Source organism: Prionailurus bengalensis, chromosome C2, assembly GCF_016509475.1.
Source record: "Prionailurus bengalensis isolate Pbe53 chromosome C2, Fcat_Pben_1.1_paternal_pri, whole genome shotgun sequence".
Lineage (NCBI taxonomy): Eukaryota > Metazoa > Chordata > Mammalia > Carnivora > Felidae > Prionailurus > Prionailurus bengalensis.
Window position 1 is genome coordinate 88,072,928 of NC_057350.1, and position 25,706 is coordinate 88,098,633.

At 38.8% G+C, this 25,706-nt stretch overlaps 1 protein-coding gene across 2 annotated transcripts in view; it reads left to right on the forward strand.

Moving 5' to 3' along the window:
- The window catches only part of GNB4 (G protein subunit beta 4), a 58,183-nt gene that overhangs the window by 5,508 nt on the left and 26,969 nt on the right, over nucleotides 1-25,706 (forward strand). For both annotated transcript variants that reach the window (XM_043594862.1, XM_043594860.1), the window contains one exon: nucleotides 22,545-22,642. In XM_043594862.1, the coding sequence (XP_043450797.1) occupies nucleotides 22,586-22,642 (57 nt within the window). In that variant the 5' untranslated portion in view covers nucleotides 22,545-22,585. The remainder of the gene's footprint in view (nucleotides 1-22,544; nucleotides 22,643-25,706) is intronic.

Sequence of the window (25,706 nt, forward strand, 5' to 3'; positions counted from 1 at the left end):
AATAAAATAAGGACCCACAAGTTCGTAATAAATAAGGGAAAGGGGAAAGCACTCTCAAGTAGACTGCCAATAAAAATGTAGAAGGAGCAAGAGAATTCATAAAGTGACTAGCTTGTAACCACCATGGTCACGTTGATTCAGGCAAATGTTACTAATGGAGAAAGTTTGATGGGGAAAGGATATTAATACAGTTTCTAGTGGTCTCTCTAGAGGTTAATGACCAAGGGGAAAAGCAATAACTTCACAGTACAGAAGTCTGGCAGACACCATCTCAGTGAAGCGATCAGTGTTAATATCACCAATAGTGGGATAAACAGATTCTTCCTGGTGTGCTTGGACTGGGGACATCAGTATTTTTCTAAAGTGCATAATCAAAATCTATGTAGAGGAAACAATTGAGGAACCTTAATTGAGGGCCATTCTACAGAGTAACTAGCTTGTGCTTTTCCAGTATGTTAATATCATAAAAAGACAAAGGCAAAGGAACTGTTGCAGATTAAAGGAAGTTTAAGAGACCTGACAGTAAAATCCAGTGCATAATCCTGGATTGGATCTTGGATTGGAAAATCCAGTTGATCTAAGACTATTATCAGGACATTGGCAAAATTTGAGTATGTACCAAATATTAAATAATAGTATTGCATCACTGTTAAGTTTCCTGAATATGATAATTGTGCTGTGGTTATGTAAGACAGTGTCCTTGTTCTTAGAAGATACACAGTGAATTATTTAGGACTAAATGGCCAAAGTATCTTCAATTTACTCTCAAACGGATGAGCAGTAAGAATTATTATATATGAAGAAGGAACTTGATAAAGCAAACATGGCAAATATTAACAATTACTGAATCAAGGTGAAGAGTCTAAGAGTATTCACTATATTACTTTTTTCTTTTTCTTTTTTTTTAATTTTATTTTTTCTTTGTTAAAATTTACCTCCAAATTAGCATATAGTGCAACAATGATTTCAGGACTAGATTCCTTAGTGCCCCTTTACCCATTTAGCCCGTCCCCCCCCCCCCAACAACCCCTCCAGTAACTCTCAGTTTGTTCTCCATATTTATGAGTCTCTTCTGTTTTGTCCCCCTCCCTGTTTTTAAATTATTTTTGTTTCCCTTCCCTTAATGTTCGTCTGTTTTTTCTCTTTACTTTTTTCAACTTTATGTTTTAAATTAAAAAAAATGGAATGTTAAAAATAAAACTTCAAAAAATAATAAAGTTACTTTGTGTCCCAAAACAACAAAAACATTTTTGAAGGAGTCCATGTAAGCTGTATCTGCTCCTCAACTCCCCTCTTGTTCTGAATTCGTTCCAGAGAGACTTTATCCTTCCTGTGCTGAGAAGAGGCCATTCTTCTCAAGGTCACCAGCAATGTCAGTGCTTCTACATTAGATCTCTCGGCTGCATTTAACTCAGGTGATAGATAACTTCTTCCTATTGAAGCATTTTTCCCTTGGCTTCTGGGACACTGATTTTCATCCTGCTTCACTGGCTATGTAATCTCCTCAGTAACTGGTGTCATCATCTACCCAGCCACTTAGGCTAACAATCCTAAGAGTTCTCTTTAATTCTCCTGTTTCACTCATCCTACATCTATTCCTCCATTGGCAACTATGATGGGTTGTGACTTAAATATTATTTCAAATTTGGCTGTATTTTATTTCTACTGCCACTACCCTTGCCTCAAACCACCATCTTCCCTCTCCTGGACTACAGCAGTAGCCCCTAACTGGTCTTTCTGCTTCCAGTCTCAGTCAGCAGAACCAATTGCTGTTAGATAAAGTCTGAAGTTTTACTGTGGTCTGGAGGCCTACATGATTACATGCCCACCGGCCTAATCTCTTCTGCTTTGTGTACTCCCCTCTAGCCTATCATCTCTGCTGTTGATTCTGCATGCCAGGTTAGTTTCTGCCTCAGGACCTTTGCATTTACTGTATATTCTTCCTGGAATGCTGTTCTCCCATTTAAGGCATGGCTCATTTGATCATTTTATTCAGACTTTACAGATTAATTTATTTAAAAATAGCCTTCCTTGTCACTAACTTCTTGCAGTTTCTTTTCTCTTGCATAGTACTTATCTGTACTTGAAATTGTTGTTTATTTATGTGCTTTATTATCTGTTTCCTAGACAGATATAGAATAAAGCTCCATGACAACAGGGCCTTTTGTTTGTTTTGTTGACTGCTAAATCCCTAGAGCCTGGAATGTGCCTGGCATGTGGTTAGAACTCAGGTATTTGTTGAATGAATGAATAAATGCATAGATTAATATTTGCCAACTTTTTTTTAATTTAATACTATTTCAAATGGAGAAGACTGTCTCAGAGAATCCTGTAATGTTAGTGCTGTTTGAAGTTTCTTGGTGATACTGCTTAGCTTCTCTGGAAGTTATCAAGTTGTCAGTTTTGTTTCTCAGCTTCACCTTCCTTTTGTCTGCCCTCTGGTGGAGGTAACACAGATAACCAGCAGAGGAGAACAATAGGTTTTACTAGGAAGAAACAAAAAGTGAAGAACCTTGACTACAAACTGGATAATTAACTTCTAAATTACAAAGATGTAAAAAATTTTAATTTTTGATAAGTCTCTCAATTCACCTATTAATATTGGAAAGATTGACAAGAAACGGCAATATTTGGATTTCAAGAGATATCTAGGATGAAGAAAAAAACCTATTTATCTCCAAAATGTTTTGATTACTTAACATAATTCCTGTTTAAATATACTTCGTTCTATTAAAATATTTTTAATATTTTTCCACTTTTAGTAATATTAATATTAATTTCAGTTCATCTTTTGACTTTTCTGTATGTCAGTAACATATACCAATGGAGAAGCCAGTATTCAAACCCCAACACTAGAGGGACTAGAAGCAGTCTAGACTAGAGGCAGCACTCTTAATATTTATGCTTCACCACAGCCTTCCTATTGTGCTGTGATGAACAATATATGTTCCTCAATACCATTTTTCCAGTATGCATTGTGGAGAGCCTTCTAGAATTGCTGAAAATTATATCTTATTTAATTTGTTTTGAAGTAGCAATCACATTAAATGATTTTAACACCCGTGTGCTACTGACTTGCTAAAATAATGTAAATTTAAAGTTTCTCTTAATGTCCATCTTTAATATTTAAGGCAATACACAGCTTAAATTACTGCCCCCTTCCCCATTTTGGCTTTGCAGGGTTGTTTCCTGGGCTGTATAGTTTTTACCAAGAAAACTTAATATATTAACTTAATATATTAAGGGCAAACACCCACTGAAACGCTTATCTTACAGTTGGAACCCCAGAAGGGAGCATTTGTTCAGGGGTGTCATTAGTACTGGCATCTTTGCAAGTATTTAGAGCTCTGATGTTCTCATCTTAAACAGCTACATAATATTTCATTGTATGGTTATGTCACATCTGCTTTGCTGTTTTATGTTTGTAATTTTTTTTGCAATTTTTTGTTATATAAACAATTGGATAGTGACTGTCCTTAAACATTCATTCTTACTGTGTTTTTAGAAGTCTTACTGTTTCTTCTTCATCATCTAGTTTTTTAGCTATGGAGAAATTGATAGAATCTGTACCACATAGAATGAGAACACTACTTTGGAATAGACAAAGATGAAGACAGTGGTTCTTGTGCTCAAAGAGCTATTTGTCTCTTGGCTTGTGTATAAGAATTTCTGATACTTTTGTTATGGTAACATTTAGCAATGGCTTGACTCATTTTTTCCCCTTCAATTTTTATGAGTTCCCCACCTACACACCATTACCCTGGAATTGCTTAACGAATGAAAATTGGGCTTTAACTATTTGGTTATGTGAAATTAAAAATCCAGTAATGCAGTTTAAGCAGAATGAGACTTTGTTGTCTAACTAGCATAGATTATACATTGTATGTAGGATACTTAACAAGGCTTATAGTGACCAGGTTTTTATAAGGAAGTAATTTAAACATTTTTTATTTGCTAGACTTCTGTAAATTAAATTATGTGCTTAATGGAAAAATGGTAGACATTGAAATTGAAATTCATCAACAAGGGATCTTCATTATGTACATTACTTTTGAATTGGGTCTCTGGGGAAGCTGTTGTGGGGGAAGGAATAAAATTTTTGAGAAAATGTGGTAATGGAGTGCCTGACTGGCTCAGTTGGAAGAGCATGTGATTCTTGATGTTGGGGTTGTGAGTTCGAGCCCCTCATTGGATGTAGAGATTACTTAAATAAGTAAATATTAAAAAAAAAAATGTGGTCTTGTGTCCATGATATGAAAAGCAAAAACAGTTGATATTTAAAATTTTTAAACCTTAGATATTAATTTTTATGGTTATATGTTAACCTTTATGGGAACTAAAATTTATCAACAAGGGATTTCATTATTTCATTAATTAATGTGCCACTAGGGAAGCTTTTGGGGAAAAAAATACTTAAAAACAGAGAAATACTCCTCTGTGACTTAGGATATAAAGAAGGGGAGACATGTTCATACGTAAATTTCACCCATGGTTTTGTGCTAACTTTCAGTGAGGAAACAATCCTTGTAAAGTTTTTAGAGATGATGGTGAGACATGTTGTGAAGGGATGATGAAACATCAGGAGTAATGCGTGTTTCCTTAATGCTGCTGAAGAGTGAGCTATATTGGTATATGTGATAGTGAGTGTTGCAGGATGAAAACATTAGTAGGAGAATCAGAGCAATAGAATAAAACTAAATGTGTCTAAATGTAAAAAAAAAAAAAAAAAAAAAAAAAGGGAAACACTGTTCAAGCCGCTTGGGAGAGATAAGATGTATTGATGGATTTTGAGAACATTAGTGGTCCTGGAGGGAGTTGAGGATGGAGTGGAATCACGAATAGCTAGTGTGGGTTATTAGCTGTTAGTATAAACCCAGGAAAGCAATCATATAATGTTTTTGTAAATAAAGTGTGATCCTGAAGTAGCATTCGTGGATATCTGTTCCTCTCAGACCAATACCACATAGGTGTATTTGCTTTTTAATTATTAAAAAAAAGTTTTACTTTGTGCCTAGGCATTATGGCTTTGTGTTAGAAAGAATGAAAACTGTACTGAAAGAAAGACATTGAGTGTTGTACTCTATTTCCACTTATTGGTAACTTTAAGATAATTTTACTTTTTAATTTTTTATCAAAAAAATTTTTTTTAATTAAGTTTATTTATTTTTGACAGACGAGTGTGAGCATGCACTGGGGAGGGGCGGAGAGAGAGGGAGACACAGAATCCAAAGCAGGCTCCAGGCTCCAAGCTGTCAGCACAGAGCCTGATGCAAGGCTCAAACTTATGAACCATGAGATCATGACCTGGGCTGAAGTCGAACGCTTAACCGACTGAGCCACCCAGGTGCCCCAGTTTAAAATTTTTTTTTAATGTTTACTTATATTTAAGAGAGAGAGAGGGGGACAGAGTGCAAATGGGGGAGGGGCAGAGAGAGGGAGACACAGAATCCGAAGCAGGCTCCAGGCTGAGCTGTCAGCACAGAGCCTAATGTGGGGCTTGAACCTGTGAAATGCAAGATGGTAACCTGAACTGAAGTTGGACACTCAACCCACTGAGCCACCCAGGTGCCCCTAATTTTGCTTTTTTAAAAAACATATTTTACTTTTACTAAAGCTGTGAACACATAGAATTATAGCTATCTTTCCATGAATATGTTAGTTGCACATCACATTTTGTCCTGTGAAGCCAAATTAGCAAATAAGCTAGATCATGATGCCTGTTGGGCACTTACATTTGTTGGATGAAATGCTGATCGCCGCAGTTGTCATATTTATTTTAAATCAATTTGATTTGCAAAGTCAGTCAAAGTTTTTTATTATTTTTAGAGGGAGAGAGAAAGAGCCTGCACAGGCCACTGTGCAGGGGAGGGGCAGAGGGGGAGAGAGAATCTCAAGCAGGTTCCGTGCTTAGCACTGAGCCCAACATGGGGCTCTATCCCATGGCCCAGGGATCATGACCTGAGCTGAAATCAAGAGTCAGATGCTCAACAGACTGAGCCACCCAGGTGCCCCCACAGTTGTCATATTTTCATCCTTTAGTGGTAGGATTCATTTAAACATTTTTTAGATATAACCAAGAGTAATACATAACCAATTCTGGTAAATATAAGGGGTTTCTGGTCTAAGACTGTGTGATGTAGTGATACGGAGATGAACCATACATGGTCCTATAAAAAAAATCCAAGGGGTAATAATACTTGAGTGAAGTCATAAGAGAAAAGATAGTCTGAAAAAGTTATGATTTACATAATTTATTTTCCTAATGTTTGGTTCAGAATCTTAAAAACACTAAAACCAGAGGCGTCTCAACTTAGAAATGGTAGGACTTAGAGAAGTCCTTTTAGACTAAGTAAAAGGAAATTCCCTGCCATTTTACATAGCTGCCAGTGAATTTATAGAACTTGTTGCTTTAAGAGGTAGTACAGCTAAAAATATAAGCATACTAAAAACGGTTTCAGTTTAAGGGAACTTATTGTGGTGAGTTCAGCCATATTCTCAGGAAACATTCAATTTTGGTGACATAACATCCTAAATATGTGCTGTTTCCACCCTTACATCCTGATATAATGATTATTACTTACCTTTCTCATGAGAAGATGAACTTTCCTGATTGCGGTGGGTCAGTGCCTGTACCTAATGTAAGTAGGTGTTAAATACATGTTTCTTGAGTAGAAGAATGAATCACATGAGTTGGATTGACAGTAGGTCGGGACAGTGTTCATTTCTTACGTGTTTTAGAATTATAGCTAAAAATAATAGGAATAATGCAGGAAGAAAAACCTTTTGAAAGGTTTTCCCCAAATGTTGACTGGAAAAAAGCTAAACTTACTTAAAGCTTCCATTTTCTTTCTGTATATGAATGTAAGATATACTAAAAGAATGGAAAAATATCCACTCTATATTTAAAACATACACTCTACATTAGGTTTTCATGTAATAGCTGATATTATTATAAGCTTTGTTACTACCTTTGTCTCAAAGACTCCTTCCCTTTTCCTTGATTTAAAGGATACTTTGTATAATTTGTAATTTAAAAATTAAACCCAAGGAATTTATGATTAAACACTCAGCTTTTATAAATGGCAAATAGTCTAAAACACTACAGGTGTCACACGTATTTAATTTATAACACAAATGTAAAAATGTATGGGAATGAAACAAAGTCTGTTTTTAATTCCATGAATTCCTATCCATTTTTTTTCCTTTCATTCATGACATTTTATTGGGTCATGGAATTTACTACTTCAGTTTAGATTTCTACCAAGATGACAAATCCTGTTCAATGACAGACCCCCTGATTCTTATCCAAAGTGTTCACCTCAGTGCATCTGTTTATGATACTTGGATGAAGAATTTGTTTTCTTGTTGATTGATTTATGACTAGGTGTGGCCTGATCTTGTTGTGACTTAAGAAAATTTAATCACAAGTTCTTAAAACAAACAAACAAAAAGCCATAAAAGCTTCGTTTGGCATTTGAGCATCTAAGGCCCTTTTTAAATTAATTCCAGAGGTACATGAAACACAGGGGGTCTTTTTCACATACTTTGTTACTTCAACGAAGATTAAAAACTTTTCGGGGCACCTACCCGCTTGGTCAGTTAAGCGTCCGACTTCGGCTCAGGTCGTGATCTCACGGTCCGTGGGTTCAAGCCCCGCATCGGGCTCTGTGCTGACAGCTCAGAGCCTGGAGCCTGTTTCAGATTCTGTGTCTCCCTCTCTCTGTGACCCTCCCCCACTCATGCTCTGTCTCTCTCTGTCTCAAAAATAAATAAACGTTAAAAAAAATTTTAAAAAAAATAAATAAAAAAATAAAAACTTTTCAAGTATCTCTTTTTTCAGGTGTTATGGGTATTTCCTGATAGAAGATAGCTGGTTCCTAAGCCATCCTTCCAACTCTTGAGTTTATTTCATTCTTCTATTTCTTTTTTTTTTTTTTTTTTTCAACGTTTATTTATTTTTGGGACAGAGAGAGACAGAGCATGAACGGGTGAGGGGCAGAGAGAGAGGGAGACACAGAATCGGAAACAGGCTCCAGGCTCTGAGCCATCAGCCCAGAGCCCGACGCCGGGCTCAAACTCACGGACCGCGAGATCGTGACGTGGCTGAAGTCGGACGCTTAACTGACTGCGCCACCCAGGCGCCCCATCATTCTTCTATTTCTTAAAGAGTAAAGCAAGACCAACTACAGGTGGATTGTTTTAAAGAAGGCAGTGGCTGCCAAAATTAAAAAAAATCAGGTTATTGCTAGATACATTATTTCCCTTGAGGAAAGGGAAGCTAACACCTGAAATACATCAAGGAATCGTTAATGATTTCTTTGTAAAGGCATGGTTAAGTTGTATTTGAAAAATAGGAAATTTATATGGGACCTTGTCTCTCTTTTTTCTCTCTTCCCATTCTTAAGCCATTCCTCAGAAAAAAAAAAATCAAAAAATTTTCACCATTCAGATATGGGAAATAAGTCTGCTCTATTTAAAAACTGATAAGAGGGGCGCCTGGGTGGCGCAGTCGGTTAAGCATCCGACTTCAGCCAGGTCACGATCTCGCGGTCTGGGAGTTCGAGCCCCTCGTCAGGCTCTGGGCTGATGGCTCGGAGCCTGGAGCCTGTTTCCGATTCTGTGTCTTCCTCTCTCTCTGCCCCTCCCCCGTTCATGCTCTGTCTCTCTCTGTCCCAAAAATAAATAAACGTTGAAAAAAAAATTAAAAAACTGATAAGAATGGGAATGATTTTTTTCTATAATTATGTATTCCAACAAATATATTTTTTTAAAGCATTTAGATGTTTTGTTTGACCAGGAAGATAGTATAAATGCCATTTAGCATTTTTAGGAACTTCTTAATGCATGAACGAACACATTCTTGAACTTTCATCCAATCAAATGGTTTTAGATTGATTTCCTAGGTAAACAAGAGTTTAAACTTGTGGCTCTCAAACTCTAGGAGGCACCAGAAACACCTGGAGTGCTTGTTGAGCACTGAACACCAAGCTCCACCCTCAGAGTGGGAAAGGGCCTAAAAATTTGTGTTTCTAGCAAGTTCCCCAGTGCTGCTGATGCTTCTGGTCCCCACACTTTGAGAACCACGGCTTGGGCTATTTAGTTAATTAGTGGTTATTAACCACGTTTCTTTCCTCACGCACCTGAAAGGTATATATAACATTAACAGCTTCAGTCTAAGAATCAAGGCATTAGGGTGGGGGTAGGCAGCATGCTGGGGTGTGCCAGGAATTGATGTCTTCACAAGGTGGGTGTAGTTTGAGAAAGGCCTTCATGTGAATGGATGTTTTCTCTCTTACCCTGTTTGCCACCTTGAAGCTTTTTTCTCTCCTCCGCACTCATTAGAGTGTCTTGGTGTATATAGTAGGGGATAGGGATAATGTTTTCTCCTGGCAGACAGAAGAATATAGTCTCTAGACTATAGAGACTATATAGAGAATAGAGTTTCCAGGGAGGGATCTTCAGTGCTTCTCAAGGAGTTACGGAGAAAACAAAGTGGTTATGTTGCAGCATAACTGAGATGCTGAGCCCATGACAAAAATTCTTTCTGGTAATAATTGTATTTTTCTCTTTTGTTTCAAGTATTTTGTATTATATCTGTTGATCCAGATAAAGATATGGGCCTGAGTAGTGTTTCTGGTTAGAGTGTCTTTGTATATTTCCCTTGCTGGGCAAATTAGCCCTTACTTAAATATCCAAGGGCATTTTGTGAATGTGTATATTTAATTCCCAAAACAATCCCATGGGGTATCTCCACTGTACCGAAGAGGAAATCAAGACTCAGAGCTGTTAAGCAATTTCTGGGATCACACAGTAAGTATAATGTGAGTGAGTCAGCAAGCTCTATTAGGTTGTATGAACTTGGGTAAGCGCCGTAACCTCTATAACATGTAGTTTCCTCATCTGTAGGATGGGGATGATATTAACCCCTACCTACTGAGGTCAATTTGAAGTGCTCAAATGAGTTACTATGAAGAGTTTTGAACAGTGCATGGCACATAGTGCTCAATAAATGCCATCTCTTGGTTGGCTAACTCCTACTAACTCCTCAGTTCTGGGGTTGTCCTAACTTTGTGCCAGGTAATCTTCCCCTTATATACTATAGGTCAGTAGTCTCTTATCCATAATTTGGAGATCCAAAATGCTTTGAAAACTGCAGTGTTTCTTTGTTTTGTTTTTTCATAAATTGTTTAGTGGCAAAATTTTATGTGATTTGGACTCATTTTGTGCCACAACATGGCCTGAACATGAAACTTGCTAGTCTGTTTTTCCCCCCTAGTTGTGAGTGTGCTTATTTTTTTTTTAATTTTTAAAAATGTTTTATTTATTTTTTGAGAGCGAGAGACAGAGCATGAGCGGGATGGGGCAGAGAGAGAGAGAGAGAGGGAGAGGGAGACACAGAATCTGAAGCAGGCTCCTGGCTCTGAGCTGTCAGTGCAGAGCCAGACATGGGGCTCAAACTCAAAAACCGTGAGATCATGACCTGAGCTGAAGTTGTACACTTAACCATCAGAGCCACCCAGGTGCCCCATGAATGTGTTTGTTTTGTTGCAGAAATACTCCTTGATTATATGAGGTGCTGCCTCAGAGTCCCATTGGTATGTTATGCAGTATATGGACACACCTTTTTAAAATCTGAAAACTTCCAAATCTGAAACACCTGGTGCTTCAGCTTAGGGTAATGGGTTACGGACCCATGTAAGCATGCGCATAAATGTCTTTTTCCTGCTTAACTGTGAACTGGGGAACTGTCCTACTCATGTGTACTCATTGTACATGATAGGCATTCAGTAAACGTTTGGTGAAAGAATGAGCTGTGGCACAACATACCGCTAGGTGAAGGGAAACAGACTGAAGAGTGGCATCTTATTTTCTGGAACATAGACAAAACAGACCACCTTCAGTTCTCAAGAGGTGGAATTCTTTACTTTGGGGGCACTTAATTGCGATGAGAAATTTGCTAGCAAAACAAAACAAAACAAAACCTTGATGCCCGTGCTACAGTTTCAGCAGCTCTAACGTTAGCTTTCACTTCAGTTTTTCTGTTGTATCCATCCATTTGCCCCATGCAGCTCCAGGTTTTTGGCTAACTTCTTGTAAAAGCCACATGGGAAGATCTGTATTTGGAATACTTGGGGTGGATAGGCAAGTATGTTTTGTTGTTGTTTTTTGAGAGAGCGAGGGGCAGAGAGAGGGAGAGACAGAATCCCAAACGGGCTCCGCACTGTCAATGCAGAGGTTGAAGCAGGGCTTGAACTCATGAACCACAAGATCATGACCTGAGCCAAATCAAGAGTGGTCTGCTTACCCAACTAAGCCACCCAGGTGCCCTGCAAGTGTGTTTTTAAATTCCATGGTAAGAATGATCATAAAAGCTTTGAATACCTTACCTAATTGATTATGGGTTTAGGGTTGGGTTTTGTTGTTGTAGTTGTTTTTTAGCTTTACAAAGTATAGGAATTATAAAGACTACAAAGAGAAAAGTAGAACATTAGAGAATTATAATAGCAGCCTTGAATTTTTCTGACGAATAGACATGGTAAGCAAAAGTAGTTTTATGCTTAAATTTAAGTACAATTTAAAATATTCTTTCATGCCTTATGAGCTTTCATGTTTAGTATGAAAAATATTAGTAGCTAAAAAATACTCATATTTCCTTGTCTCATAGAGATGAAGATGGTTGTTCACCAGCATAGCAGTATAATTGTACAGGCTACATAATGCCTTGCTTTAGTAAAAATTCTGTGGACATTTTAAGAAGTGGGGAGGGAAGGTTGTTTGAATTATACAACTATTTTTTTTTCGATTTATTTAATAAATTGGCTTGGATACAGTGACTCATTAGTATTTTTTGAGTATGTGTAACTGGCACAGCTGAACTTTTAAAAAGATAACCAATATGCTGCTTTCTTCTCAACATACAATGCTTTCACTATAGAATAATTTCAGTTGTGTTAAATGAATCCGTTGTTCATGTTGAAAAGAACTTGGTCAAGAAGTTATGGTAACTGAAAGACACTGTGCTTATATTAAACTAATTTCGATTGAATTATTAGTTTAAAATTGCTTTAGTCTGCATTTTCAGTACTACTTCAGAGATTGTAATGAATAGCTCCAGTGTGACCTAGCGTAAAAAAATCCCCATTGGTGAAATTGAGAATTACATTCTACCCTTCTGATGTTTTTTGTTTGTGTGTTTTGTTCTTGGTGTGTGTGTGTGTGTGTTGTGTTGTGTTGTTTGTTTTGTAAAGGAATGTAGTTGGCTCATAGATTATCTCATATTCCTCTATCTTTCCTTCCTCCCAGGAGGGAAATTTCTTGACCAGTTGGCTAAAGATAGACCCTGGGAAACCAAAGTATTGAAGATGGTGAATGGGGGTGGAAGGAGTCCACAAAAAGACAGAAAAAGAATAGTGAGTGAAGTATAAGGAGGATCTAGGAAGTTGGGGTGATGAAAGCCGTAGCAGTAAAGTGCATAAAAAGGGAGTGTCATCAGTCATATTCAGAGAAGTCTAACGAGATGCCCTTTGAAAAGAGGCAGTGTGGTAGGGTAGTTGAGATCCTGGGTTCCATACTTGGATTCAGTTCCCAACTGTGCCTCTAATCTTAATAAGCAAGTTATTTAACCTGTCTGAGCCTCAGTTTATCTTTGGCTTTAAAAAAAAAAAAAATTAGGTAAGCTCTATGCCCCATATGGGGCTCAAACTCATGACCCTGATGAAGAGTCGCACACTTTTATGACTGAGCCAGCCACGTGCCCCTCTTTTTGTCTTTATGTCCTTCCACTTATACTATGGTTGCCATTGGACTTGGGGTATGGTAAAAGATAAACTGAGGCATATTAAATATTTTAAGACTTTTTTAAAGCAAAAATCGATTTAGTTTGGGCAGTGGTAGGGCAAGATTTTTATAGAGCTGGAAGCAAAACAAAACTATTTGAATAGTTGATTAGCTTCTGTGGTTTCCCTCTTTGGAAGGCCTAGTTGGCTGCGATTGGTTGTCCTTAGGTTTTGACTTCTTAACCTTGAGACAATTACAGGCTTAGTTTTGGATTGCTTACATAGTATTCTACTGTATTAGAACCACCTCAGTCTAATAGCCTCCTTGTTTAATTAGTGCAAGAGTTCGATTAACTATAAAATATTTATTGTGGATCCATGTGTGACTTACTTTTATATATTTAAATTTGGTTGCTTATTGATAAACATAAATACCTGTAAAGCAAATACCCAAATCAGGAATTCAAAAATTAACAATCACTTGTAACTGCTGTACTTGGGTGCTTCTCCCTTGTACTGTTTTATCATTACCTTGAAAAACTTTTATTACATATGTATGCATTCCTAAACAATGTATTTCTTAGTTTTAGTTGTTTTTGAGTTTTATAAAAAGTATAATGCTGGCATGTGTCTTCTGGAACTTGCTTCCCCCTACTCACATGATATTGTTCAGATTAATCTATATTGTATACAACTGTAGTTCATTTGTTTTCATTGCAATAGAATTCAACATGAAAACACTATAATTATCCATTCTCCTGTTGGTTGGCATTCGTGTTTTAGTTTATTGCTATTACAAGTAGTACTGTATGAACCCAACTCTTGAGCAACATGAGCACATGTACTTGAGTTTCTTTTAGGGCTTCTATACCCAGAAATGGAATTAAATCTTTTTTTCTTTTTCCTTTAAGTAAACTCCATACCCAGTGTGGGGCTCGAACTCACCACTCCAGATCAGGAGTGGCATATTCTACCAACTGAGCTAGCCAGGTGCCCTCAGAAATGGAATGGTCAGATTGAAAGATAGACATCACCTTTGCTAGATATTGGCCAAATTGCTTCCCTAGAGTTTTCCCACCTGAATGGAGTTAGCATTTCCCCCCAACCTTGCCAATTCTGGGTTGAGATAAAATTTTATCAATCTGATAGATATGAAATAGTTTTTTATATGCATTGCCCTGATTACTGAGGTTGAATATCTTTTCATTTGTATATTGGCTTCCACAGTTTTTCCTATTGTGATTTGCTGATTCGTATCTTTGTACATTTTTCAATTGGATCATTGATCTTTTTTTCTTAGTTTGGAGAATTGCCTTTAAACTCTAGACGCTAATCCTTTATCTTAATTTTAGCTTCTAATTATCTTTTCCCTATCTGTGGCTTGGTTCCCCCTCCTCCGTAGAAGAGAAACTCTTCTCATCATGAATACACTGTCCTTACACAACAGAAGATGCTAACCCTTCTAGCTGACCGTTTCTCCTCTTCTTAGCCTTCTTATATGCATGGATCATTGTAAGAATTATTGTGTAAAGTTGTGTTGTGGGTAGTGGTGGTGTGCCACAGACCGTTGGGCTATTCAGTAAGCCTTGAGGTTGATTCTGCTTTCATATGTTAGAAGCTTTAAAAAACAGCATAGAGGCGCCTGGGTGGCTTAGTCGGTTACGCGTCAGACTTTGGCTCACATCGTGATCTGACAGTTCAGTTCGTGAGTCTGAGCCCCACATCGGGCTCTGGCTCCGTGGTGACACTGCGGAGTCTGTCTGTCTCTCTCTCTCCACCTCTCCCCTACTCTATCTCCAAAAAGAAAATGTAGCATAATTGTTGTCTCTGCCTTCAGCTTTGGGGCTGTTCACTACATCTGAGTCCTCAGAAGTCCTACTCGGTTTTCTGTTAGGCACATGACCAGCGTAGATGAAAACCTTACTTTCTGTCTATAATCACTTCCATTTTTTGGTCATTAATTCATGTAAGGTCTGATCAGTGAAAGAGTATGTTTTGGTTTACTTCTCAGGTTGGATTCTTGATTATTTTAAACTTTAAGGAAGATTTGGAGTTAGTTTATGTGGCAGTTGGCCTGGCCATCCCAATGGAGAATTTCTTTAGTTGTGTGTGACTGTTTTATTTTACTGGTTTTCTTTCCTCTGCCATTACTTTTCATATCCCCTTCCCCCAACCCTCAGGTTGAATTCACAATTAAAAAAAAATATTTTGCCATTTCCTTGATTTGTTATTAACTGTGGCTGTAAAGTAACTGCAGGAGGGCCAGCAAGTGGTTGGATGACTCTGTTGTTATAGTCAAATATGTGCCCTTGAAGACTTACTTGGCTTTAGATCTATAGTTTGAGGGAGCTACTTACTAAATTGTACCTGATGCAACAGTATTGTTCTCAAGAATTCAGAACTTTTACAGCCGTAATCAATATACAGACCGACCACTTAGGTTGTCCTTTAGCCTTTCAAAACATAATGTAGTAGGATTTGGGGTGTCTTATTGATTCATTTTTAACCCCAGTCAGCCTCTAGGCTTGTATGGAAGTAGTTTATAATCTAGTTTATGCTAGATCTTCTCTTTATTGGTATTCTCAGGAATCCAGCAATTGTCCTGTGAGAAGAAAAGATCAACAGAAAGCTTGTGTAATCAAAATAATCCTTTCTCCTTAGTGACAGAACTAATAAGTTGGCTTTAAAGAGTGAAAAATTATGGGGCACCTGGGTGGCTCAGTGGTTAGGCGTCCCACTTCGGCTCAGGTGGTGGGTTCAAGCCTGCATCGGGCTCAGTGCTGACAGCTCAGAGCCTGGAGCCTGCTTCCGATTCGGTCTCTCCCTTTCTCTCTGCCCCTCCCCCGCTCGCTCTGTCTCTGTCTCTCAAAAATAAATAAAAATGTTAAAAAAATAAAAAGTGAAAAATTAGTTCTTCCTTTTAGCAGCAGATGTGGAAGAGGGGGGAAGGCAGCTTGAACATTTCTTTTTAGGCATCCAGAAAAAATTTATGGTCTTCTCTGTAGGGGAGGAAGAATAATTTTCCCTTTACCCTTCTGAGTTCTTGACCGAGACCCCCTGCGGTAAAAGATAAATGAGAAAAACAAGTTTGTGAACACGTATTTCTCTGGTATACGAGGGAGATTCCCAGGGAAAAACTCCCTTAGATAGCCCAAGGCACCAGCTTAAATACCATCTTCAGCTAATGACCAAAGAAAGTGTACCAAGAGTACCGGTGGGAGTGGATGGGGAGGGGCCGAATCCTGGAGGTTATCAGGAAAAGCAAGGGTAAACAAGGGTAAGATTTGTTGTGCAGATTTAAGCCGGTGTGTTCTCCGTCGGTTAAGATTTTCTGGTGATAGAGTCCTCTTTTTCTTCCTAGTAGGAGAGGGAGACACCCTTACAAATGGAAATTTTCTTTATAAATGTACATTTCCATTTCAGAGGGGTGACTTCTCTTTTGTTTTCAGTTTCTCCTTAGTTTGCTGTTTCTGAGAATAATCCTATGCCACATCCTTAGGCCATATTTGGGGTGGCATATTCTGCTAGCTTTCATTTGGTACAAACATCACAAGGACTCTGATTTTGCCTCTTAGAAACCTTTCCAACACAGTCCCTTGCCTTATAACTGCCCCTGCCTTTTCCATGATGACTGCTTAATCTTACCTGAAGTTGGCTGGGCATGAGTGAGGCTGGAGAATTTATATTTCCTGTGAAGAAATGGGGTTATGTATAGGCAGCTCTCTTTGAGAGTTCTTAATGAAGGACAGGAAGAGGAGTATGAGTGATAGTGAAATGTCAATCAAGGTGTTTGGTCTTTCTCTCCTCCCCCCCCCCCCCTTTTTTTTTAAGGAGAGACTTGGGCATGTTTAACCCTGATAGAAAGGATCCAATTGAAAGTGAAAGGTTACCCACAGGTGGTGGTTTGCTAGGTAAAAGTGAGGAATTACAACCTTACAATAAGCTAAGCTGTTAACACCTAAATATACTGACTAATCTTAGCTTTTATTAAGTTCATTCTGATATAATATGAAGTCTGCAGTGTTACCTGGAAGTATTCCTGCCAGACACATTGAACTTGAGTATCATCTAGCATGTAGCTCTAACTTCCAGTCGATTGGCAGGATAGAAGATAGAGAAAGAAGTTCAACAATAACATAAGGAAGTAAACAGAATGTGAGTCACTGTATAGGACAGTGGCTCATTCTCTCCAGTAAGTCAGTATTCTAGGGGAAAAAAAGAAAGCAGGTGGTGGATACTTTTAGATGGGAGAGACTTGAGACGTAGCCAAATGTACTACATAGTCCTTAGTTGGATCCTGTTTTGAATAAATCAGATGTAAGATAGTGGTGGAATAATCGGGGAGATTTGAAAATGGACTAGGTATTAGCTCCTAATTAATTACTATTAATTTTGGTAGATTGATTAGTTATTATGGTTAAATAGAAAAATGTCCTAATATTTTTGGAGATATATGCTGACGTATTTCAGAGTGAAACGTCTTGATGTTTGTAATAACTTCAGCAAAAATAAGGTAAAGTAAATACAACAACATTAGCAACTTGTAAATCACGTGGTGGGTATCATGGGTGTCCATTATAACTAATATCTTTACCTTTTTCTGTGTTTGAAAATCATCCTACAAGACTAAAAAAACGGAGGAAAAATGAGAGCATGAATATTCTAGAAGAGATCATCAGAAGTGTAACATTACTGAAAAGATGATAGATAGGATTTAAATCATAGGTGGAAGAATTGGACCAAATGACCGAAAAGTCACTTGCTCTGTCTTAAGAGAGGGGAAAGAGAATGTGATGAGTCAGTTATGTTTGTGTGGTTTTATATATTTAGTAGTAGAAAATGGAAAGAGTTCATGTCTGATGGCTTCTGCTTTCTCTGTGATGTAGAAGGCAGTCATCTGCAAGAGGGGGTATGAAAGGTCAAAAGCTTAAAGAGTTCAAAGGAACTGAAATAGTTGATAGTAAGAGTGGAAGTGATAAAAAGCTGCATAGGCTGTTGGGTGGTTTTGAGGGCCCATTTGAGTAAAATGAATTTGTAGTGTCACTAATATGCCGTTTGACTTTTTCGATCAATGTTTGGTCACTTCAGTACTGGCTGAAAGAAAGTAGGTAGTTGGGTTTATGAAGGTTGTGATTTTTGTCTGTTGAGTATGACAGAATAAAAGGGTGGGGAAACAAGGGTGCTGGCAAGATTGTTGATCAAGTGCTGGATCTGGAACCTAATCCGTATAAGGAGGAAAATGCAGTTTGCAAGTAGCAGATGAATAAGCTCTGGGGGTCTAATGCACAGCCTAGTGACTACAGTCAACTGCACTGTGTCATATACTTCAAAGTTGCTAAGAGTCTCGATCTCACATGTTGTCTTTACAAAGAAAAGATGGTAATTGTGTGATAGGGTAGTTAACTCCTTGGTAATCATATTGCAATGTAGAAATCACATTCTTTAAAACTTCTACAGTAACTACATTATATTATATGTCAATATATCTCAAGAGGTACCACAAACTCACTGTGTTTCACACTGGACTCCTTATGTCTCTTATGAACTTCTCCTTCGAGGACTCAAGGACTTGAAAGTGTCTGGGATTTTAAGTACTTGCAGGACGGTCAGTTAGCCTATTCCTGTTTCATGGATGCTAGCTGACCACAGAGACTCCTTGGTCAGAGACCAAGGACCACCTTACTCACAGCACAACAAGTAGCATATCCTGGTGTTGGTTTGTGTTAATTTCCCCATGTCTTCAGTTTCTATGAGGTTAACACAGGTGGGGCTAGATGGATGCCACACATACAGTGGGGTTTGTGTCACAGCCCAGAAACACTGAGCTTGCGGAATTGACTGATTTTACAGTTAGGTGGAAGCAAGCCTGCTGTGTCTTGGGGTTGAGGAGACATTGTGTCATCCCTCAAGGTTGCTCACCCCGAATACATCCCTGAGAAATGGCCCAGTTGAAAGTGACTAGGGCCTTACATTTTGGCTCACCCAGGAGAAATGTGTAGGGATGTCCAGGGACCATGGCCTCTCCCAAAAGTAACCCATCCACAGAGTGGTGGTGATGAGGGAACTGCTTTTTGTCATTCCTGTTCATGGTACCTCCATCCTTTTGGACACCCAGGCTAGAAAATCTCATTCATTTGGTACATACCATAGTCTGTTCTGAGTAGCCCTTGCCACATGCTACTAGCCTTGTTACCTGAAACTGGATTTGCCTCTTGATGAATGTTGAGCCAAAACACACAACCAAAGAACAGGAAAAGGAAGGGTTTTACTTGTCATAAGTAAAGGAGAATACCTTTGTTTGTTTCTTCCCCAAAGCAGTGTCTCCCTGACTGACAAAATTGAGGACATTTTAAGCTGAGGGTGAGTACATATTCATGAAGGGGTTTAGGCAGTGGGAAATACAGCATGGAGTTGGGGCAAATGTCATCTTAAGGTAACTAGGTCCAGGTCAAAGTCACAAGGAATGGTAGTGCTGACCTCTGCCTCTATCATTTCTCTGGCTCCAGTTGGACTGATATCTGAATGCTCAAAGGGGTGTAGATCTTGCAAAGTTAACTCTAGAATGTGGGTCGGGTCACCTGGCCTGATAATGGCTGTTCTCACATTCTTTCCTGAGATGTCTGGGGGCCTCAAATGACTTTAAAAAATTTTTTTTTTCAACGTTTATTTATTTTTGGGACAGAGAGAGACAGAGCGTGAACAGGGGAGGGGCAGAGAGAGAGGGAGACACAGAATCGGAAACAGGCTCCAGGCTCTGAGCCATCAGCCCAGAGCCCGACGCGGGGCTCGAACTCCCGGACCGCGAGATCGTGACGTGGCTGAAGTCGGACGCTTAACCGACTGCGCCACCCAGGCGCCCCTCAAATGACTTTTTAAGAAAGCCATGTCTGTTGGTCTTTTTCTGGGGCCCCCCTAACTCTTTGTGTTTACAGTTGGAGATAAGCTCTTCTGTAAAGGGTCATTTGTGTGTGGGTGGCTTTGGGTGGAAAGGCAGTAGTGAGTGGGTAAAAAGTGGCTTTGAATACCCTGTAACTAATGAGATCTGTTAGAGCTCCTTGGTACTCCTTTTGAGTACATTAGCAACTCAGTAAGCAAGATTTACACCAATTTTACTTGCTTAGGAGTTTCTGGAACTCAGGAAATGAAGAAGCATCAGAACCAGAGTTTTTAGGATTTGGGGGCCAGCGATATCTTTGGTATGATCCAGCATGGGCAGTTAAGGTTGTGAATTTAAAGAACCTATGAATGCTACTTACCTTCAGTTAGGCAGAATGATATTCCAGATTGGCTGTAATCCAGTCAGTCTGGTAGTCTCTGAGGAACATACTAAATTATTAAACAGTAGGACTTTGTCATGAAATGGTTAAGACTTACAAAGAAAGTTACCCAAATTTGCTGAAAATTTAGATAATGGAGAAGTATATTACAAAAGTAAATTGGAAATGGAATATTAGAAGGATGTCAGCTCTTCTCAAATGTATTTACAGTTTAATGCCATTCCAGTCAATCCCAATAGATTACTTTGTTAGTTTGACAAAATAAACTTAAAATTAACCCTGAAAAATAAACAGATATACTACAGTTGAAGTGAATGAAGGGTAGACACCAGAAACAAATTTTCTCTTATGGGAATCAGAGTCTCTCTTATGGGAGTTTGGGGTTGGGATAGTCTTTTGGGGCTCTAATTTTGACCTGAGGAAACACAAACTGGGTCTTGCGCTTGGAGAAGCAGAAAAAAGTTATTTTGTAGAAAGAAGAAAAACAAAAATATGAAGAGAAAAACAGGACAGGTAGAGAAAGAATACTATCAGTTTTCAGCTTCTAGTTTTGTGCTGAGGTGGTAATATTCTTGCCTTGTGGTTCTGTGATGCATCCTAAATACTTAGCTTAATAAATAAAGGAAAATTTTTCTATTTGAAGTTAATTTACTGGAGGAGTGTCTTGCATGCTAGGGATGTAGAGAAAAAATAAAGTGAACAAGGTTCCTGCCTCAAAGGAGCTTTCATTCTACCACGAGGAAATGGACGACAAATAAGCAAATACATGCTGGGTGGCAGCGTTAAGTGATGTTATAGGATAAGGCACGTACATATGTGCTGTCAGTAAAGATCCCTCTGAGGGGGTAACGTTTGAACAAAAATCCAAGAGCAAGCAATGAAAATACCAGGAATAAGAGCATTTCAGACCCAGGAAAGAGCAAATATAAAGACACTGAGGCTGGGGCCCCTGGGTGGCTCAGTTGGTTAAGTGTCCGACGTTGGCTCAGATCATGGTCTCATGGTTCATGAGTTGGAGCCCCACATCAGGCTCTTTCCTTACAGTGCAGAGCCTGCTTTGGATAGTCTGTCTCCCTCTCTCTCTGCCCTCCACCCCCCTACCTCAAAAACAAACTTAAACAAAAAGCAAAAAACACTGAGGCCAGATCCTAGTTAGTGTGTTCAAAGGACGTCAAGAAATCTTCAGAGTGGCTGGAGCAGAGTGAGGGGATGGTGTGATTGATAAGGTCAGAGAGATGTGTGTGAGAGGTTGTGTAGAGCTTTGTAGGTTAAGGTAGAGAGTTAGGTTTTCCTCAGAATGGGAATGGAAAACCATTGTAAGACTTAAAGCAGAAGAGAGACTTGTGGGTTGTTTTTTTTTTTTTTAAGTTTATTTTGATTTTTTTAAAAAGTTTGTTTTGAGAGAGAATGGGGGAGGGGCAGAGAGAAGAGGATCCCAGGCAGGCTCTGCACTCTCAGAGCCTGATGTGGGGCTTGAACTCACAAACCATGAGATTATAACCTGAGCCGAAGTTGGATGCTTAACCTGCTGAGCCACCCATGCACCCCGGGAGACTTGTGTTTTAAAGGATCACTTGGGGGGCACCTGGGTGGCTCAGTCAGTTAAGCGTCTGACTTCGGCTCAGGTCATGATCTCATGGTTCGTGAGTTCGAGCCTCTCATCTGGCTCTGTGCTGACAGCTCGGAGCCTGGAGCGTGCTTTGGATTCTGTGTCTCCTATCTCTGCCCCTCCCCCACTTGTGCTCTGTCTCTGTCTCTCAAAAATAAATGTAAAAAAAAAAAAAATCACTTGATTGCTGTGTTTAGAATAGATTGGGAAGTGGTCATCCACAGTAGAAAGGAGACCAAGTTAGATGGTTGTGGCTTAGACTGAGGTAGTCAAGGTGGAGGTAATCAGAGTTGGTCAGATCCTAAATATTCTTTTCTGAAGAATATTTTTGCTTTGCTGATGGATTACATATAGGGTGTGAAAGAAACAGAAGTTAAGGATGGCTCCCAGGTTTTTGGCTGAAACAGTTGGAAGGACTGAACTTTCATTTACGGAGACAGGGAAGACCTGGGGGTAGAGTGGGGTTCAGCTTTGAAGTATGAACTTTGAGGTGCTGATTAGACATGTATGTGGGGATAACTATTGGTGCCCTCTGACATATTGTAAAGTACTTCTTACTGGTCTGTATTCTAGTACTAATGATCTGTAATTTAGTCTTTTTATTTTTATTTTTATAATTACCTTTTTTTTTTTTAAGTTATTTATTTTGGGAGAGAGTGTGCATGCTCTAGCAGGGGAGGGGCATAGAGAAAGGGAGAGAGAGAATCCCAAGAGGCTCTGTGCTAACAGTTCTATCCCAGGAACCCCTGAGATCATGACCTGAGCTGAAATCAAGAGTCTGAGCTTAACCAACTGAGCCACCCAGGCACCCCTGAAAGTAGATTAATATGTAAATGGACAACTAAATCAGTCTCTGTCACTGTTTTTGTTTTGTTTTGACAGTTGCTTTCACTTCTTAATTTCTGAGGTAAACAAGTTAAAGGATGAGTGAACTGGAACAGTTGAGGCAGGAAGCTGAACAACTTCGGAATCAGATCCAGGTAAGAACAAAGTTTCTCGTTTTGAAATTTTAACACTTTTATTCAGTACCAACAATGAATAAAATTTGTTCATTATTTCATCAGTCTACATATATTAAATCTATAAGGCTTGAAATGGTCAATTTGTTTTTATCCTACCTCTGAAGTATTCTATAAAAATTATTCTTGAAAAATATCTCTGTGGACCTATGGCCTCTGTGTCCCTAAGAAGTTAATATTATATATGGAATTCCTGCTGAAAGGCAAACATCATTCTCTTCTTAGTTACATACCTGGAATTGTAGTTTAATTTTTGATGCAATACGATGAGGCAGGTATTATCACATTGCAATTGTAATACACTAGAAAAATAGGAAACTCTAAAACATTACAGAAAAACATTAAAAATTATTAGTGGCATAATAAAGACGTGTGTCTGTCATCTTTCACTCTTGGAAATCAACTCAAAACAGCAAAGATCTTAATAAAGTTCCATCTTAAAACAAAATTAAAAGACACTTAGGATTTCACACCAAGAGTCAAACGGAGTGATGCATCAGGGTGTGAGAAGCCTCCAGAGAAAGGGTTTCTGCAAAGTGGGGAGCACTCCTCAGCAACAACACCAGTAATCCTCTTGGGAACAGTGGAAACAGATGTTTCCTGGACAGAGGAGTATCAAGGAGCAGAGATAAACGATGGCGTGTCTATATTCCTTCATGTTTAGGAAGCCTCTTAGTGAGCAGGGTGGAGGAAAGAGACTGAGTTGTAGCCTGGCGCTGCCTACTTTTTGCAGGGAAAGCAAAGGCTGAAACAGATACAAATGAAGAACTTCAGCGCGAAGTGAGGAGAATCCCTAATAACTTGGAACACTGCTGACTGCTCCCCTCCACCCTGCTGCCCCTGCTCTGAACCTTTTGCGATGGCTGTTTCAGAAGAAGTCTTCTGGTTTGAAAGTGAAGAGTAAGAAGAAAGGAACAGGCACAGGATCTATAGAAGGATATTAACAAGAGAAGAGAGGAAAGGAGCAGGAAAAACAGGGGTGGCTGAAGAACATGCGCAAAGAAAACATTGTTTCTGATTGGATTGAAATTATAACCAAATGTTACTGCCAGGAATTCAAGGAAGTGAATTTGGATGTGACTAAGAACTCTGAGTTTGATAGTGTAGATGTTTGAATAAAGCTGTCCAAACAAAGAAGGGATGTATTTTGCCTGTGATGATGAACGAAGGCTTCATAGAATAATCTGTAAATTAGATGATGTTGCCAACACCAGAATGAATTCTCAGTGATCTCTTCTTGGTATCACTTGCTCCACATGCTGAACAGGACTGACTCCTTGGCTAAGCACATAGTCACATGACCAACTATGTCATTTAAAAAATTCTATTCTCTGTATATGAACTTGGCTTTTTTAAAATTTTTTTAAATTTTTATTAAATGTAAGGGAGATCATACGGTATTTGTTTTTTGTCTGACTTGTTTCACTTAGCATAATGCCGACAGGGTCTACTCATGTTGTTGGAAATGGCAAGATCTCGCTCGCTCTCGCTTGCTGTTTTAAGTAAGCTTCAGTCCCAGTGCAGAGCCCAACACAGGGCTTGAACTCCTGACCCTGAGACCAAGAGTCGGATGCTTCACTGATTGAGCGCCCCAGGCGCCCAAGATTTTTTTTTTATGGCGGAATACTATTCCTGTGCATATGTACATTTTCTTTATTTACTCTTTTATTGATGGACACTTAGGGTGTTTCCATGTCCTAGCTATGTAAATAGTGCTGCAACGAATATGGGTGTGCATATATCTTTTTGAGTTAGTATTTTTGTTCTGATAAATACCAGAAGTTGAATTGCTGGATCATATGGTAATTTTATTTTTAATTTTGTTGAGGAACCTCCCTATTGTTTTCCATAGTGGCTGCACCAATTCACATTCCCATCAGCTGTGCACAAGGGTTCCCTTTTTTCCATATCCTTGCCAACGCTTGTTATTTCTTGTCTTTTTGATACTTGCCATTCTAACAGGTGTGAGGCAATATTTCATGGGGGTTTTGATTTGCATTTCCATGATGATTAGTTATGTTGAGCACCTTTTTGTGTGTCTTTTGGCCATCTTGTATGTCTTCTCTGGAAAAATGTCTATCCAGGTCAGCTGCCTTTTTTTTTTTTTTTTTTTTTTTAAATCATTTATTGTCAAGTTGGCTAACATCCGTGTATAGTATACAGTGTGCTCTTGGCTTCCGGGAGTAGATTCCCATGATTCATCGCTTACATACAATACCCAGTGCTCGTACCAACAAGTGCCCTCCTCAGTGTCCATAACCCATTTTCCCCTCTTCTCTGTTCATCCCCCATTACCTTCAGTTTGTTCTCTGTGTTTAAGAGTCTCTTATAGTTTGCCTCCCTCGCTGTTTGAAGCTATTTTTTCCCCTTCCCATTCCCCATGGTCTTCTGTTAAGTTTCTCAAATTCCACATATGAGTGGAAACATATATTTGTATTTCTCTTATTTTACTTAGCATAATACCCTCCAGTTCCATCCACGTTGTAGTGAATCTCTGCCCATTTTTTGATCAGATTGTGTTTTTTTGGTGTTGAGTTATATCAATTCTTTATATAGTTTGGACATTAACCCCTTATGGGACAGATCATTTGCAAATATTTTCTCTTATTTAGTAGGTTGCCTTACTGTTTTGTTGATGGTTTCTTTTACTGTGCAAAAGCTTTTTATTTTAGTGTAGTTACAATAGTTTATTTTGCTTTTGTTTCCCTTGCCTGAGGAGACCTATTCAAAAATACGTTGCTAAGGTTTTTTGTTGTTTGAGAGAGAGAGAGACAGACAGACAGACAGACAGACACAGAGCATGAGGCGGGGAGGGGAAGAGACAGGGAGACACAGAATCTGAAGCAGGCCCTAGGCTCTGAGCTTTCAGCACACAGCCAAACATGGGGCTCAGACTCACCACAAGACCATGACCTGAGCCAAAGTTGAGTGCTTAACCAACTGAACCACCCAGGCACCCCTGGTTATTCTTTTTTTTTTTTTTTTTAAGGTGTTTTATGTTTTATGGTTTCAGGTCTCATGTTTA